The sequence below is a fragment of the Phytophthora infestans genome, genomic scaffold (genome assembly GCF_000142945.1).
Source record: "Phytophthora infestans T30-4 supercont1.123 genomic scaffold, whole genome shotgun sequence".
NCBI classification, from domain to species: domain Eukaryota; phylum Oomycota; class Peronosporomycetes; order Peronosporales; family Peronosporaceae; genus Phytophthora; species Phytophthora infestans.
The window spans coordinates 44,865-63,820 of NW_003303636.1; the positions used below are offsets into that span (position 1 = coordinate 44,865).

An 18,956-nucleotide genomic window follows, 5' to 3' on the forward strand; every position below is an offset into this window, starting at 1 on the left:
ACGCCCACTAGCGTCAACCGGCTTAACCGAACCAAAAGACGGCAAGGTGGCCTCGAGCAGCGTGTAATAAATACGTCGTCCCGACGAGACGATGAATAGCGTCGATGAGTTTTTGCGGCTCAGCAAAGGCAATGAGCGGAGTCGTATCCGTGAGAGCGCTTGGAAGGATGGCGAGTGCGTATGAAGCACGGGACGGTGTCAGTGCGACTGGCCGACGGGAAGGTCGTCACTGTCCCCAATGTCCAAGTGGATCTGGCCGTCAAGTTTGAAGACTTTGACAGCCTCGATCAGTTCACTGTTCTCGATATGGATCCATTTGATATGATCCTGGGCATGCCCTGGCTTGAGAAGCACGAGCCCTGGATCGACTGGCGAGGCAAGGCAATCGGTGCCAGCCGCCCTGCGCAGTCCGACAGAGCATTGGTTTGTCATGTTCCCACCTCTGTCAGGACCCGGGGCGCCCGCAAGGGTTGCCAGGGTACCAAAGCATCCGGCAGATGCTTGGGAGTCGTCGACGTATATGACGACTCCGAGGATGTTTTGATGGTGGCAGCGCCCAGAAGAGGCGCTGGCCAAGTGGGTAACTTAGGCCCACAAGCGGGTAACTTAGTTCCGCAGACCGCTGCAGCTGTCATGAACACCGAGAACAGCGTGTTCAGAGTGGGTAACAGAGTTTCACACACGGTCGCCCAGACCCTAACCGAAGAGGAAGACGTCGAATACGCTTCCTGTGTGGGTAACACAGTGCCACACGCGGTCGCCCAGACCTTAACTGAAGAGGAAGACTCGGATACGCTTCCTGTGTGGGTAACACAGTGCCACACGCGGTCGCCCAGACCTTAACTGAAGCGGAAGGCGTCGAACACGCTTCCTGTGCGGGTACCACAGTACCACACGAGGCCACGAGTGCCTCGGATGTCGTAGCGCCGACATCCCTAGACATGGGTAGCAAAGATCCACGCCACGGTCGCCGTCGTCAACGACGCCGCCGCCCCCTCAAGTCGGATCCGAACTTCGTTCAGATCAGCGTCGCTTCAAGCGACTCGGAGTCCAGGGCCCGGGCTCCTCCGACAAGGCCGGTGGAAGAGTGTTATCACTTCTTCGATGGCGAGACAGGTTTACCCGTCAAGGCATCTGGTGTCCACTTGGAACCGTTGCCAGAGGTTGCAGAGACACTGAACCTCGAGGAAATGACGGTTGAGTCTTTCCTGGCCAACCTCAAGGCTGGCGAGATTGCTGAGATGGGGCTCATGAGACCTGAGACCACTCGGGAGGAGCTGAACTCCTCCTCTGTCTTGGACGAGAACGTCCTGGAAGACCTAAACAAGCGGCGTCAGACGCGCTTGGGTTCTGAGATCCTTAAGAACCCCAAGGATCCGGTGTATCCTTTGGTGACGGAGTATGCGGACGTGGTGAACAAACACCCACCGACCCAACTCCCACCGGATCGAGGCGTACGGCACGAGATTGATCTCGTGCCCGGCACAAAGTATTGTGTCACGAGGCAATGGCCTCTCCCGCGCGAACGGTGCGAGGTTATTGGTGCCTTCTTCGCCGCGAAAGCGAAGGCAGGCATGGTGCGGGAGTCGAAATCCCCGCACTCGACGCCGACTTTCTGCGTTCGGAAGCCGAGCGGAAAGTGGCGTCTTGTTCACGCTTATAACAAGCTGAACAACGCAACGGTGCCGACCCAAACACCAATCCCACGAAAGGATGTGTTGTTAAGCAACATGACCGGGAGCGTACTGTACAGTGCGCTGGATTTAGTAGACGGATACTATCAGATCCTAATGCGGGAGAGTGACATCCCGCTCACCGCGGTAAGCACTCCAAGCGGTATGCTTTGGGAGTGGCTCGTCATGCCGCAGGGCCTGTCCAACGCCCCGGCGACGTTCAATCGCCTGGTGACGCAACTGTTCCGCCCTTTGCGTACCTTCGTACAGCCGTACTTCGACGACATATTCGTCCATAGCCGTGCAAAGGGAGGCAGGACAGCCATGGAGGTGCATCTAGGACACCTCCGTCGAGTGTTGGACGTGATGCGAGCGAACAAGCTCTACGCCAACATCGACAAGTGCGTTCTCGCGTCACCAGAGATTAAAGTTCTCGGTGGCTTCGTAAGCAACGTGGGCGTTCGGGCTGACCCAGACAAGGTCAAGGCCATAGCAGCATGGTCGACGCCCCGATCCCAAAAGGATCTTCGAAATTGGTTGAGCTTGGCCGCTGCGTTCACATTGTTTCCAGCGTGATTCTACACATTGAATTAGCCCAGTTCGGCAATCCAAATAGAAGTTGTCGATACCCACAGAATAACTCCCGGTAATGCGTCCGCCAAGCGTCCGCCCTCCTGGTATGTAGGCCCTCCTTCTTGATCATACTGCGTTAGTGCTGCATGCGGCTATACTACAGTCAGGTAAAATACTTGTATTTCATGACTTCAATCTTACCTGTTCCTTGCCGCTCCCCAAATCAGTCATCAATGTTTGTCGCTTTTTGTCGCTGACGTCAAGAACCTCGGTCAGTTCACACAATGTGGTTCGTATAAATCGAGAGACGACTGCCTTCTTATCAAACGTGGCGGCCTTGCTTTTTGCCACCGACGACACCTTGCGTCATTTTGGACGTTCGTGGAATGCGGCATACTCTTCCCTTCGAGCTGCTGCTTGTCTATCTGCGGAAACCAATCTGCGTTGCTTGTTTGGTAGTTGGAGCAGCAGCGACACATGGTCTTCAATCTCATCGACTGGAACGCCGTCCGAGGATCCGTCCTCGTACATCAGCAGATACCTGACAGAGCTAGGGCAATAGTTCGTTATTCCAGGGCATAAGTATTCCAACAGTGCTTTCGTACATGACCGCTCGATGAGCAAATCGGGTAAATAATTCCAACCTGGAACTCAACCACTAGTCTATCTGTTTCTTGTTTATGTAGCTTTAAAATCTTCGGTGGGATTTTGCCCTCGGAGACGCTCGTTTCGAGGCGTTGCGCTTAGAAGATGCCTTCGAAAAAAGAAGGCGCTTGTTTGCAGAATCCTTTTGCCGGCGAGACGATCCCGTGCTTGAGCTACCACCGTCGCTTGACTGCCCTCGACAGTTCTCCATGACGGCCCGATATGCTTCACATTTGCACAAATGTCCAACGTAGCTATACGAGCGTCCTAGGCGTAGATCAGGTGGGCCAAGGTCGGGATCCTTGTTGTAAGCCAGCGTGCAATGCTTGCACGTGTAGTACGAATACTTCGCTTTGTTTTTCGGAACGTCCTTCATCAGCGTAAAGTGGTCTCGCTGTGATAAATGGGGCCGCTAGCTCTAATTACCACCTGATAACTGGCTAGCCACAAACGCCGATTGACGGCCACTCCAACTGATTCAAACAAGTACACCGACACGGACGCCGATGAGAACACGTACGAGAATGTAGACGCAGCAGCGGCTTCAGACAGTGGCAGCAGCAGCGTTATTCAATACGGACGCCGTCGAGACCGCGTGCGAGAATGCGGATGATGCAGCGGCTTCGAGCCAGACAGAAGGACGTACACCCAATACAGACGCCGACCAGTACATGTACGAGAATACTGACGCTGCAGCGGCTTCGGGCAAGACTGGAGCACGAACAAAGTCAGCACAGCCGACGAACAGAACGCGTACGAGAATGCGGACGCTGCGGCGGCTTCGGGCAAGACTGGAGCACGTAAAACCAACACGGACGCCGACCAGAACACGTACGAGAATGTGGACACTACGGCGGATCGGGCAAGACTGGGGCAACATTTTTCAAAGCGGACGCCGAGATTGCGTACGAGAATACGGAAGCTGTAGCGACTTCGGGCGGTAGGAGCACGTACACCAGCACGGACGTGGTCTGTGTGGGTGTCGGGGAAGGCCTAGCGGTGGTGATGGTCGGGGAAGCGACAGCTGCACGCGAGGGTAGTAGCGCGTTCTTGTATTCGAACTCCTAAATAGGAGCGGGGGCTTTTTTCGATCTTTTTGTGAAGGTGGGGGGGGGCTCAAATTTAGATTGCCAGCAGCAATGTATACTATACAAAAGCAAAGTTATTGTGAAAAGGCGCCGAGACGATAAGGCGAAGCGGTCGCCGTATCGCCTAAACCCGCCGCCTAAATTAGTTTAGCCGTCTTTTGAAAAGGCGGTAAAGGCGGGATGTGACAACACTGCTCTAACCCGAAGAATATTCCGGAATTGATAATGTATAAATTAACGTATGCCTGAAAATCAGTACAATATACACTGTTGCCAGCCTGTTCCCTCGACACGCGGTACAATGGAGGTGACTGATTGGTAAATGTGCAGGATAGAATTAGGCAATTAAAACTGTCAATTGAGATCTCCCTGCAAAGCCGTTTCTCCCGGGACAATAACGAGCCACTGAATGCACACCATTCAGCACAAAACATTCCCATCCAATTTTACTCCTTGCTAGCGTCGCTATCAACCTCTATGCGGCGATTTTTCACAAAGCAAATCTTGTGTTACAGCGCTGCTGGGATCGCGCTACGCTGGAACGCTTACTTGTCATGGTGTTTTTGCGGCTCTTCGCAAGTGAAAGGTTTCACTAGAAGTGCGCCAGACCGCCAGACTCATGAGCATTACTCTTTGTTAATAGCAGCAACATTTGGCTAAACGTTTATTACAGTTTTTTTAATAACAATGTTACTCTCATAAATATTTTATTTTTCAGGGCACCAATACAAAAAGCCCGTGTGTCCAATCGGCGATCTGTAGTATATTCACAAAGGTAAGCTCACGAAGTGTTTGTTTATTGGGTACATGAGTAAAAAGTGCTGCAGTTGTTCATACAAATTTTTTTTGACAAAGCTTGAAGAACTGTGTTGTTGCTCAGTAAGCAAAGACTTCATTTCTTCGCAACTAAAGAACCGTAAATCGTAGTATGTCCACATGAGCGATGTCGAGTATGATGGTAATGATAACGTTATAGCAGTTCCATTGAGAAGTTACAACCGATCTCTGCTTACAGAGCGACCATAGCGTTGCTGTCATTCTTCCACTTCTTCGATAATGGCTTGAGTCACTTCGATGCTCAGCTCGTCGGTTCCTTTTCACAGCCGAAGCTGGATCTCCTTTTCACCGACACGATTGTACATCGCTGCGTTCACCACTTGCTCCGCGGCTTCCAAAGTTTGCGCCGCCGAGTAGCAATTGTTTGCTATATTGATTCGACGACAGCCACACAAAAAACTACCAAGCAGTTACTGTCACTTCACCCGTAGTTTTGGCTGAGATTTATTGATTTAATTTTGACGGCTATGACATTGATAAAGCTAGCATTGATACCGAGACAGAAAAAGAAATGGCTTGTGCGTAGGCTTCGCGCAGACGGGAACAAAACGCTTTACCAGATCGATTGCCGATAACTTCTTTGCCACACTCGTTGATAACTTCTTCGCCACACTCGCTGATAAGTTTTTCGTCGGTCCAATCGGATAATGGTATGCAAGTGCAGTTGATCCAAACCACATGAAAAAGTTCCTTCTTGAACATTGCAACCGACACGTATCCACTTTTATCTTTCAAACGTGTCGAAAATCTCCCCGCCAGGCGTCGAGTTATCAAGCGACAAGGCCACCAAAATGTATTGTCAATACAAACGCATTCTGCCCAATTCGTCAAGCAGCGGCCGGTGTGTTGAAACGCATCTTCCACGTCCTTTGCTAAGGCGGCTCGTGTTCGAAGACTCTTCTTCTTGAATTCATTAATTGTCAGATTTTGCGCGACAGCATCATCATTTTGAGTAGTGTAAGCGATCTGGATGACAAATTCAAGGTGACTCATCACGTGTACCCCGCTGCTAGAGTCGTCATCTTTTTTTTGAACCGGTACCTTGATGTTTTCAACAATTGCAGACCGAAAATACGAAGCAATCACTGCCGCGATTTTTTCTCCAATGTCACTTTCACGACTGTTTAAGTGGAGAATCACTGGTGTCGAAGCCGTCTGAACCACCACGACCAAAACCCAATGCGTCTCGATGCACAAAGGAAGACATTTTACCGGGCGCTTATTGTTTTTCCAAATTTCTTGAGCCATTTTTTTTTGTATCAAAAAAATGCACAAGCATTTGTGCGGAATCACTGGAACGACGTAAGAACAGAGTGCACGCATAATGCTCGCATCCAGTGGAGCTTTCCCCTTCAACTTATCTCTCCATCCACTACACGTGCCCGCTCCAATACATGAGCCGCCGATTTGTCGAAACGTCAACGAAACCTTTAACGTCTCGGTCAATTGGTGAACACATCAATTCATTCCGATCAATTGGAGGTTCGCGAGTAGTGTGCTCGATAGGATGATGATCATCAACTCCATAGGTTGGTCATTGCACTCCATTGAATGATCATCATACTCCATATAGTCATCAAACGACTGTGAAGCTTGGTCAGAAGCTTGATCATCAAACGACGGTGAAGCTTGGTCAGAAGCTTGTTTATCAAACGACGGTCAAGATAGGTCAAACGTTTGGTCGTCAAACGTCGATGAAACTTGGTCAGGACCTCGAATCGGTAATGGAACAGGTTGACCAAGAGTTGGAATTGGCGGTGGAGCTTGACCAAGACCTTGGATCGGTGGCGGAGATTGGTTGTTGTGATCTTGCAACCTCGCTGAGTGACTGCGATCTCAGTTTGCCACGTCTTCAACAGTCCATGTTCCGAGCGGGTCCTTGCCGACAAACTCACTTCGCTTCCTCCAGCGAAGCCTCTCAACCATGCCCGCTCGGCTTTGCTGGGTACTCGCTAGTTCACCACTCTGGCGCACTTGTATCCCAACCAACTGCTGTAGGTTGTTCAGCACCCCGATCGTCGACTCGTCCCATATTTGTTTAATCAAAGGTTTCGACGATGTGTCAAGCGTATAGCCACGTACTACATCGCTTAGTCGAATGCCGGCGCGTACAGCGGGTCCGATTGGGTCGACTATATTCACGACGAAGCTTTCTTTGCTACGGTGGCTGTCGACGCGCTCTTTAACGCTGAAGCCAATTTCATTATCCCCATTTACCAAATTTAAAAAGACCACACAGCTCCCTTATGACGTATAAAAGCATTTTTAGCGAGTTTCAATGACACTAAGCTGCAATTTTAGTGCTCTGCGATGCCAGTATTTTCTGGCCGTGCCCCAAGTGTTTGTTTCTGTCATCTACGGTACTTTAAAAAAAGGACTTCGTTGTAAATTGTAAATTTAATCATGCCTGTTTTTAACGCAAAAGTTACCGGCTAACAAAAAAAGTCAAAGAACTATTATTGTACTCGTCAATGAACGTTGGACCAGATTATTTTAACATGCCATTTGAAAAGGCGAAACTTCTCGAGCTGGCACCAAAATAGAACAAGGAGCCTACGTAAATGTTCCTTAGCATCTCGTGCATCTAGTGAGCTATTTGCGTCCTTACTAACATGTCTGAGCCAAGCACCTCGCAGCAAGAGCTGACACCAGGCCAGAAGGATTACGTAGTACGGTGCTTAGACTTCATGTTCAAAGCTAAGGAAGATGGCCTCTTCAGAGGGCAGCGAACCCCGGACCTGGTTGCTGAGTGTCTACAGATAGCACACGGCACTGTTACGACTGTGACGAGCCCCTACAGAGCCGACAATGAGACCAAGTTTGAGGTGCACATCAGCCATTTAGCGGTGCATGTTCCTTATCAGCTACTTAACGTTAACCTCTATTATTTTATATGTGAAATCAACGCGGAAGGAAGCGTGATTAGGACCCAGCAGAGCGAAGGATAAGGTGCCTGTTTAAATAAATATTTGTTTTTTCCTTGCACTCAAATCGTTACAATCGTAATCGGATTTGCTGCTGTTCAGTTGCGTACTTTCTTGTACTTTCTTGCGCAAATCCATGTGGTTTTGGGAATTGCCCAATCAAATGACCGCCTCAAAGGCAACCCGTTTCCCGTAAATCTGGGGCATCTGGAAAGAGCTTAAAAAGAGTCTTGTAGCGCCAAAACGACTGCGAATCAGCTAATTCTGACCACATTTTTGAAATCTACGCCCGATTTTACCCCTTATATCTAGCTGTTGCTATAGGATTTGGGATGCTGAATCTTCATAACAGATGGCTACATTTTGGTCCAAGGACTTGTGACGAGTACAATAATAAGCCATCGACTTCGAAGTGCGCAATGAGTGCGGAATTGACCGCGCCCGTGCTCCAAGACGGCGACCGGCTAGGTAACATGCTCGCACTTTCGCAATCTCGAATATAGTAATTCCAAACTTCTTCTCGTGTAGATATCGTGAACGGCGACGGCATTTGGAACGTGGCGCAGGTGCTGCGGCCGCCGACGCCCGAGACCGTAGAGGTGACGTACGACTGCTAGGGAGACGTGTACAACGAGGAGCTAAGGCGCGACAGCGAGCGGATTGCTCCCTTTCACACGCCCACGTGGACTGTCAAGTGCTGGGCGAAGCCCGATTCGTGACCAGGTGGCCGGCACTGCTCACGGGGAGAGCTTTCGGCTCGGCACAAGGCTCACATAACTTGAGGCTGGCGAGAAGGCTACTTGTGGACTTCCTTGACAAAGTAGAGTTCAAGGAGCGCTGTCGGTGCGTTTTCAAACATATAAATATATATTTTAATTTAACTAACGTTAGCTAAAATATCTTATTTGAAGGTGTTGGGTAAAGAAGAGTAACGCGACCGCGTACCAGTCCGATGAAGAGGCGAGGAATATGTTGACGAATCTCAAGAAGAAGAAGAACAAGAGTAAAGGGGAAGTGAGGCTGAAGAATCTGAAGAATCTGGCGTTCTCCACTGAGTTGCTAAGCAAGTGCGATGCTCGAGAAGATTTCCCAGAGTTTGAGGAGGGCACACTGTGTGTGCAGTTCAAAACGAATTGTACGCGGCCGACGGCTGAAGTGAGAAAGGAAATGGGCGAAGAGGTCTGGAAGCGCGGGTTCGCTGATAACAGGGCAAGCCACGCCTCCACGCACGCGTCTCTCCCACTACTCCCTGATGGAAGTAATTCGGACAGTGGAAATATTACGGAGAAAACAGGGTCGAGTCCAGCAAAATCTGGTCAGACGTCACACGATCGAGCAACAAGCAGCTCACCAGGTGCAGGAAAAGATGACGCGTCAAGCGTCTCTAAAGAGTCCAAAGAATCGAAGGATGTTACTGTTGCACCGGAGAATCCCGAAATCCCGACACAGAAACCGGTGAATTTCCGAAAGAGAGCGAGGAGTCATGACGAAGAGGGGTCTTTTAGCAGCACTGATAGCTGTCGAGCTGAAAACCCCAAAGCACCTCGTCAAGAACCTCAAGAGAGTCAGAGTACCGCTGCCAAGGAGACCCTGAGCACTGATTCCGATCAAACTGGAAAGACTAAAGCACCACGTAAACAACCTCAAGAGAATGATAGCACAACCAAGAAGACACAAACATCAAAAGCGGATGGCAATTCAGCGCAAGCAAAAAGAAATCAGAAGCCTAAACCGGCCGCCAAAGAGGTCCACGTTTCGCCACGAAAATACGTGAAGACGCCCAAAGTGTTGAAATCTCAAAGAACACAATCAGCTAACCTGCCGCCATACACGCCACCCCACACTCGGTTGCTTCCTAAGGCGAATCCGGGGGATGAGAAGAATGTCACTCGCGCCAATATCCCCAATCAGGCTCGCGATGTGCCGTGTGCCAAGACAGGTATTGAAATTGCTTTGTGCTGATGTTTTACCTCATTCAATGTGCTAACCGCTAAATCAGACGTTGCCGACAAACACTTACCGCCCACTGATCAACAAGAGACGAGCACTGCTGCGAAAAGAAACGTAACGAGCGAGTCGAAAGCTGCTGAGGAATCGACAAGCCCAATCAAGAATCTTGCTCGATTGACGAAGGCTACCGTGCGCGCTGATGAGCAGCTGCAGAACGTGGAGCCGCGTTGGAGAGTAAGCTCACTGAGCTCGCGGAGAAGTCAGCGAAGGCTGAAGAGTTGCGGAACAAATACGCTGCCTTGAGTAAGTTGCAGCATTCTTTTGCTGGCGGCATGATCTAACGCTGTCGTTAACCCTTTAGAAATTAGAGTGTTATCTCCACCTCGAGCTCCTGCTAGCCCCCCCCCCCCACACACACACACACACACACATTCCTCAAGAGGATATGTCACATGAGCGTAACCAGACACACTCGTCAACATCGATTCCTCTCCGTGTAGCGCAGAAAGTTCGGAAAGAGAGTACACGGCGGGAGAAGAATGCTAACGGCAGGCCGGGAGACACTCGATCATCAACGCTTGCACGAAGGTCATCGCCAGCCAAGTGCGGTATTCGAGGGTTGGAGTTAGTGCTGGATGATCTCCTCGCCAAGGACCTAAGCCATCGTCTTAGTGCCACCACAACCAGTACGTGACTTCTGTTCTGCGACGTCATGGATATTCATATCACTTTCTAACCGCTGTGACTGCGTGTACAGCCGCTGAGCTGGATGCTATCAAAGCTGAATTACTGGCATCTCCGAAAGTTCACTTCAGCGACGTCTTGCGCCTTGAACAGGCGGGCGAAGAAGCCTTTGGCCTGACTCCTCACTTCACCATCATGAACACGGTCCAGCAGGTCTCGCAGCCTGCCCCAGTTGTCGTCGTTGAGCACCGTATCGAGGGCAATCTGAAACCAGGTATGGTGATAGCCTCTATGGCTACGGATCCCCACCGACTCGGCTTCTACTTTTGAGACGCCAATACGTTGCAGGATACAAGTTGACCGTGTCCGCCATAATGGGTTTAAGAACGGCCCATACCTGAGGGCATTTGGCTGGCCATGGAGCTCCGAGTTCAGACTGACCAAGCGCGTGTAATGGATGAACTCTTCATGCACTGTGAGAAGGTGCCGGAGCACAGATCCGACGGATAGTGGAGTCTGAATAGCAGAAAATTTGCCCGTGGAGTGTCTGTCCAAACCTGGGGCGTGGTCAATCTAGGAAATACTCGACCATCCTAAAGTTCTTAAGTTCAAAGCCAAGTTGTGCGAGGCTGGAGACGAGCGCGGGATGTCATTCAAGAGCAAGAGGTATTAATTCACCAGAGCGACAGCCGTGGCATGGAGGGGAACGAGTTGATGGATCTTTGTTCGCGTGAGCTGTTGGAAATGGCTGAGCAGGGCCCTCCGCTGTTGAATTGGGTCATCTTGCCAGATAAGGCTCTGTGTACTTTGGAAAAGTAAAGAGGAAGTTGGATACGGTGCTAGAAATTGCAAACCAGTGCGTTGTGGCGGAGAAACGACGGAAGACCAATGCGGACTTTTGTGCTAATGTTTGCTCGAAGGTTAATATGAGGCTTGGCGGCAAGAATGCGGTGCTGAAAGGTGCTCTTTCGCTGATCCGTACTGCGACCTCGATCATATATTGGAGTCGATGTGGAACGTAGTAGATGTGGGGTGTGTAATCAACCTGCGATTGCCGTAATTGTGTCGTCGACGGGCGTATTCTGCGAAATACGCAGCGTGTGTCAGACAAGAACCCGCGTCGCAGCATTGAAAAGATGACATAAATGCTGAAATAACTATTTCTTGTTTTCTGCAAGAACACGGAGAGCAGACCGGAGCCGTGGTCTATTGCCAGGATCGTGTGAGTGTCGGTGATATGCCCAGCATTTTTGCAAATGGGAATGCGGGATCTGGGTGTAGCCTTCAAGATGATTTCTGACGACTACAAGTTGTTAGTGACTTTCATTGTGGTGAATAAACGCCATCAAGCGCGAGCTTTTCCGGGCAATCCACGCGACGGAGACTCAAAGGGCAATGTGAAACCAGGTACGGTGATAGCCTCTGCGGTCGATCCCCACCGACTCGGCTTCTACATTTGAGGCGACAGTACGCTGCAGGGTATGTGTAGTGTATGACGAGGGCAGTTTATCAGCGGACGACCTGCAGCTGCTAACGTACGATTTGGGGTACACGTTTGCTCGATCGAAGCATTCCGTGGCTGTGAATATATTCTAGCTTTCATTGAATTTAGTATGAGAAATGATCAATCTTTAGCTACTTACAAGCTCAAATAGGCAGTACAAGCAGGTAAGTAGCGCAAGCTGGACAGGTCATTACCGGTTACTATCTCTTGCGTTGATGTGAGCTAAGTTTCGTAGCGGCTCAGAAATGGCCCGTGATATCAACATATTGTGTAGCGTTTGTATAAATGCTATTTGAAGTGCATGTGATTTTGGGTAGAAGATGAAGATTCAGTAATAGCCGACAATAACAGAGATTGCATCAGAATTTTGATTCAAGATCATTAGAATTACAGTATTATTTTAATCAGGTAATCATGATGCTACCCAGGTTATTGAAATGATTTAGGCGCATAGGGGTTCAGCATTTTTTTTAATTAATTATTTCGCCTCCGCTACGCTTCGGCGAGAAAGCCAAAACAAGTAGAACTAAACCTAAACTACTAATACCGCCGCGTAGCGGCGGCGCTCGGCTAGTGATAGAACTGCGGGAGTTTGTGGTTGTCAGGTTTCGACTTCTATATACATACACTAACTAAAAAAAAGGTTTGGATCATTTCGTTTTGACTTGTACTGTACCGTATCATTTGTTGTTGGTATGAGCTGCTTTACCATGAAATCTGTTCACAACTTTGGTTCTCTGAATGTAACGCAGGCTGAGTAATCTAATCTCGATCTCGACACTTAAGCAATAGAGAGGCGTAAATATTGAAGAAATCCAATGCGATTGCTCGACCTGGCCGATCCACGACGCTAGATAGTGGAGACTGCAATTCGCTCGGACACCTGTCGGAGCATACACACGCATCAATTGAAACAACCGGCGAGCCTTTGCGAACACATATACATCTCAAGTTGCTGCTCTTCTTCGCCGAAAGACTTCTTCACCAAGTAAAAATACACTCTTCTACATGTAGTAGCCGAATGTCCTTCCATGAGCCAAGCAAGACAACTAGCGACCACGACACGGAAGCCTTGGGCTGGAACGTTCAGTTTGCACGCCACGAGATTCGTCACTAACAACGCATCAACTACAGGAATGTCGACGTGGCGTGAGCAGGTTGTGATGACCACCTCGGGCGTGGTACCGATTGCAGCGTGCAAGCTCCTTCTGCGCCACATAGCAAGTTGCAAAAAGCGGCACAGCACGAAGGCGTCCAGGAAGCACTTCTTCCTTCTTGTCCGGTCTGCCATATCTTCGCTTTGCGTTGGTCTTAAGCATGCAGAACTCCCGAGGTTTTCAGCGCGCAATTCTGAGGCAGCGTGTTCACCATATCGTTCTGCAACTTGAAGAGACGACGGAACACGCCCTTGCCGACAGGAACCAGAGGGTGACACCTCCCTCAGACGTACACATGACGTTCACGTAGTAGGACAAAGGTGCTGTATTGCGTCACTTCGTAGCAGACACCACCGATCCAGACGCATCCACCCGCTTCCGGAACAAACTCGAGACTTGGACAACCAAGTGGAAGTCGCTCACTCGCAGCAGACGCTGGCCACCGCGAGACTCGATAATTTTGCGGGGCCAACTGCATCACGTGCAGGTTCTCGTCCATATCCACCGCTAGCAGCGCCAGTTTCTTCTCATACACACTGAACGATGTCGCAGATACCGCCAGAGGTTCGTAGTCCTTGGCTAGCAGCACCAACTACCTCTGCATCTCCCCCAAACGCAAGAAATGTATGCTCTTGTAGACGTCTCCGTACATGACAAAGTCCTTGACCTCACTGAGCGTCACGACGTACATCTGCGCTGTCGTAGAGCACGCAGCCGATCAGCTGCTTTGACTTAAACTCGTAAACGATGAGCTTGGAGCCCACGGCGGCCAACACGAACAGGCCGAGCTGCGAGACCATGGAGATGGCTCCCTGTCTGTGCTCCTTGATAAAAACTAGTCGCAGCTTGGGCACATGTAGCGCCTCCTTCCCAGGTTCGGCATCCCTGAGTAAGAGACCGACCAAATGGCGCACACGGGAGAAGACGCGTACGAGTTACGCTTGGTGCAGACGAACCAGTTCGGAGAGTGGGGACGTCGTGAAGTGTGCCGTGTCCACTTTGAGCCCTACGAGGTGGTGCTCAGTGTGAAGCTCATGTATCCATCTATACGACTCGTCTCTTATGAAGGAGGAAGTGGCATCGACGACTCCAGAGTGGAACAAGAAGAAGCGTCCATATTTGGTGGTTGGCACGGGCTGGGTGGGTCTCCATGACGAGGATGAAAGCGCCTGCTGCTGTACGATCCCTTCAATAGCGCCGTCTCCTCGGTTGTGAATCTCGGCAAGCGATCGCCCACTAGTTCCCGCATGATTGCCGGATAGTCTCCAGTAACCAGAGGTGAGAGGAACCAGTACAGTTCGAACTGCATCTTCCTTCCCGCTGCAGGCGACGTCCAACGGGTTTCTCTCGTCGAGCGAATAGGCAGCATCTGAGTTCAATGTGATGCCGATACGAGCCTTTTGGTCGAGAACGGGTGGTGAGCTCGCCTTTAAGTCTCGGAACGCTTTGACAACAGCTGCATGCACGTTGTGAGCCACAATGTATGCAAAAGTGTCGGACTTTTTCAGCCCTGGAGCTCCTGCACCGCTAGCGTAGCCGGCAGTAGTGAGCGTCAGTGGCTCGTTGAATGTCATCCACATGTTTACTATGTCTCCCAGCTCGTGGAGCAAAAGCGTCGCGAATTCTACGTAGTGGTCGACGATGTCTGCGTGCAGCCAGCCTTAAAGAGAGAGCTCCGTGTGTAGCTCGAGCGGCAGATCCCAATGGTACAGCGTCAAGATCGGTACGATGTTGTTGGCGATGAGCTCGTCGACAAGAGCGTGGTAGAACGCAAGGCCCTGAGGGTTTAGCTGCATACGTTTGGTCTCTGGATTCCAGTTCATGGCTCTTGACCACGAGACGGAGAAGCGCGAGGACTGCAAGCCAGTGTCGACCATGAGCTTGACGTTGTCTCGGTAGCGATGGTAAAAGGCGTCAGCGACGTTGGCACACACCACTTTCGTCCTGTGGTGCGTGCGGCAGAAATCGTCCCAGATACTTGGAGTGCGACCGCCTTCGTTCCACGCGCCTTCAACTTGGTACGAGGCGGTGGCCGACCCAAACATGAAATCTGCTGGGAAGCAACGAGGGGCGTCATCGGCAAAGACTGTTGCGCGGCGCTGAACACGTGGAGAAATCGCATCCTGTCAATCCGAAGGAGAAGATCGCCCACTGAGAATCGTAGCGCTTGTCAGCGCTCTGGTCAAGCCCGCGTTCCGTCGTCTCTTCACGTTGCAGAACGTTGTGGTGAACACGCAGGCTATCATTCGATCCGACCATTCGCCAGTCTCGCACGTTTGCGCTGCGTTTGATCAGGAGGGCGTTCGGTGTGTACACTGATGACCACGCGCGGAACTATCTCGCTGTATGACGCGTCAATTATGGCAGCAATGGAGCCGTTTGGTGCCGAATATTGGTCAAAGCTGAAAATAAATAATTGGGTTACCGAACTGGCTAGACCAAAATAACCTATTGAAAATCTTCATCTCAGAAAATAAATACTTGATGCAGCAAAATTGGCACACAGCGAGGCACGAGTAATTACTTATTATGTAAAGCCAGACATGTAGCAGAACTCAAATGATGTAAAATCAAACAAGAATTTACTTCAAAAACAAAGTTCACGCACACAGCCGCTATCATTCGCAGCTACTCATTAATCCTACGTTGCTCTACCGGGACAACGTTTGGCTTCAACGTCACCGCTTATCTCTTTAGGTGGCTTACGTACTTGAACGTGAGGTAGATGGCCATCTGCAGCACGGCCCAGATCACCATGAGACCAACCATGAAGTTGTATTTGCGGTTCGGTCGGAAGTCGTACGTGTCCTCGATGTACTGCGCCACCGTCATCTCCGTCGTGACACCACCGTCCGTGACGGAGATTACGTCCTGCGCCTCACCGAACTGAACGCCCACCAGCGCCGCAAGCGAGTAGCTCGACGGCATCAGGCAAGTGAACCACTTGTAGCCAGCCATCATAGCCGGACGCGGCAGCAGGTAGCCCGAGAACAAGTTGAACAGACACGACAGCGCGCCGACAGCCACGTTCACCACCTTCTCGTTGGGCATCAGAGCTGACATTCACTGACCCACGTAGGTACAAGCCGACGTGTAGAGGTAGAAGACGAACATGAAGAAGAGGAAGTCGCCTCCGTTGTAGCTCCAGCCCACCAGCCAGTACTCGATTGTCACGAACAGCACGATCACGAAGATCAGGTACGGCACCTCAGCGAACCACAGCGACAGACTGTAGGACAGCGGACCGTAGTAGTTCGACATGTGTTCGCGGTAGAACACGGCGCGCTCGGCACACGTGACTTCCAGCACCGTCATGAGGTTGATGACACCGATGAAATCCATACTGTTGTAGATGAGACCGATGTGCGAGTTGATGCGCTTGACGCTGTCCGCCTCGAGCTGGTAGAAGGTCGGACCGAAGATGACACCGAAGCGAGGGAACAGGAACATGCGCAAGAAATTGTACTGCGGGTTGCGCTAGTACGTGAGCTGCTGCTTAACGGCGAGCTCCTTCAACTGGTTCAAGAAGCCCGTGGCGATCGGCGTGTAGCTCAGAGTCGAGTGGCACACAAAGTCGCCGGACACTTCAGCCAACTGCAGCGTGCGCTCGCGGTTCGATTTGTACAGCTCGCTGTTCTTGTACTCGATCGAGTAGTCCTTGACGTCACGGCCAATACCAGCACCAATCTATTCAAACATGTACGTGGCCGGGTTGTACTGCGGACGGATCTCCATCGTGCCAGGGAGCGACGCGAAGTACTCGAGCATCTTGACAGAGTCCACACCAAGGTCACCAAAGTACGCAGTGAAGCCACCATCTCGAAGATCAAAATTGTTAGAATGCACCTTAATTGGTCAAATATGTAGCCAATAGAAAAGGTTCAAACATCCTACTTCTTAAGGAAACTTAATAAGTAAACACATTGCCGAGGGATGTTAATGGCGAGGAGGACGCGTGGCGCGCCCGCTTTAAAAGGCCTCCTCACTTTGAAACTGACGGCCTATTACATAGAGCTTAATATTTCAGATACGTACGGAGACTAAGGTCCATGGTTAAAGGACACAATAGGAGTGCCCAGGTCCTGGGACTGGAAAAGCTCCATGGGGAGGACTACACCATGTGGCGAGACAAGGTGCTAACGCACATAGAGACGCTGGATGAGAAATACCAGCGAGGGCTGTTGGAAAAGGACCAGCCTGAGGCTACGGTTGTCATGATGGACTTCCTTGAGGGTACGCCTGAGAGACCCATCATTTCGGTGGAGGGAAATATTTCTCAAGAAGAGGCGAAGGCCAAGCGTTGGCGCCACCAACACTGGACTAGGGCTCGGTCCGAGCTGTTGAACTTATTCAACCAAGCGTTGCCTAACGTTTTCTTGAGTGGGCTGCCGGATCAAGTGTCCCGAATGAATCCCTGTGACATATGGAAGGAGCTCGAGCAAAAGTACGGGCTCGGGGATGCAGGAGGCGTAATCGAGCTGCGCCGCCAGTGGGAGCGTCTTCTCGCAGCGAACTGGACCAATCTGGGGGCCCTATTCGCCCAGTTAAAGAAGCTGCGTTACGACATTAACAGGAAGATGAGGGGTCTGGTTGGCAAGGACATGGTGACCGAGACCTGGCTGTGCATGGAAGTGCTGGCGTTACTACCAAGCGAGTTTTGGGGAGGCACAATCATCATGACTGAAGAGTGGTTTTCTATTGAAAACGTGGAGACGAGTCTTCGCCGCGTTTTCGGTGATCGATCGAGGAAGGAAGCCACGATGCTGACTGATAAGAGACGCCCAGTGACTGTCAATGCGGCAAGAAAGTTTACGGGGAAGAAAAGGAACCAAGGACAATCCTCTGAAGTGGCAGTAAGCGAGTGTTATTACTGCTTTGAAGATGGCCACTGGAAGAAGGCCTGCCCTGTGTTGGCGGCTGACCGCAACCCGAAAAGGGCTGGAGGCAAGCTGCTTCGCTCAAACATACGGGCGGCTCCTGTCACCGAAACAAAGCGAGCGATGACGGTCAAGAAGGGGGGCAAGTCGACTACCAAGAGGGTGAAGGTGAACCAAGACGAAGAAAGGACCCCAGCTCAAGCTGCCAAGTTCGACCTCAATTTGAACAAGGCAATTGAGGATGCCGACGAACTTGAGTACAAGGGGAGTGTTCCAGCGAGTGAAGGAAGCGAAGATGAGGCACCGATGCACTCAATGGAGATTGATGATGAGGTACGGAGAAGATACCCTGAGTATCTTTCTAAATTGAGGGAGTTGAACCTGACTGATAATCTATGGGTGGTTGATACAGGAGCTGGACACGCTATAAGTTCAAATAGAAGGTGGTTCAGCCAGCTTGGCAAAGGACGGACTCATATCTTTGAATATGGAAACGGAGGCACCTCGTCAACCAAGCTCCAAGGGACAGTGAGATTTAGTATTCTCAAACCCAGAGGGTACTATAGTGATATCTCAATACAAAATGTTGCCTTTGATAAAGAGTGCGGTAGTAACTTGCTTAGTGCATATTATCTTGCCACACAAGGGTATCACCACATTCAGTCAAAAGGTGGGCAGTATTTGTACTTCCTTGATAGTAAAAACCGATTCATATTTGCTGCAGTTGCAATAGATGAGGTATACTATTTACCGAGTAGGAAACTGGATAATAATTCAAGAATACTATCCGTCGATAGTACTTCTCAATCGAAGATACAAAAGACGTTGAAGGAGTGGCACCTGAGGCTAGGTCATGTCGGTAAAGGCAGACTGATGAACATTCTGGCTGGCAGAGTAATCAGAGATGCACCCCAGTTATCTAGAAAGAAAATGGAACTGGTATCATTTTCTGTCGTACATGTGTGCTGGCAAAATCACGGCGAATGTCTTATAGGAATAAGGTGACAGATAAGGTATCTGAGCCTTTGCACACACTGCATATGG

At 50.5% G+C, this 18,956-nt stretch overlaps 1 protein-coding gene across 1 annotated transcript; it reads right to left on the reverse strand.

The window, feature by feature from the left end:
• Positions 1 to 13,002: 13,002 nt before the first annotated feature.
• Positions 13,003 to 16,485, reverse strand: PITG_20005 (ATP-binding Cassette (ABC) Superfamily; the record flags this gene model as incomplete). Its single annotated transcript, XM_002895899.1, has 7 exons — positions 13,003 to 13,188; positions 13,725 to 13,901; positions 13,992 to 14,562; positions 14,746 to 15,121; positions 15,292 to 15,377; positions 15,746 to 16,071; positions 16,189 to 16,485. 7 exons carry the CDS (start codon positions 16,483 to 16,485, stop codon positions 13,003 to 13,005), a joined length of 2,019 nt encoding a protein of 672 aa, XP_002895945.1.
• Between the last annotated feature and the right edge of the window lie 2,471 nt (positions 16,486 to 18,956).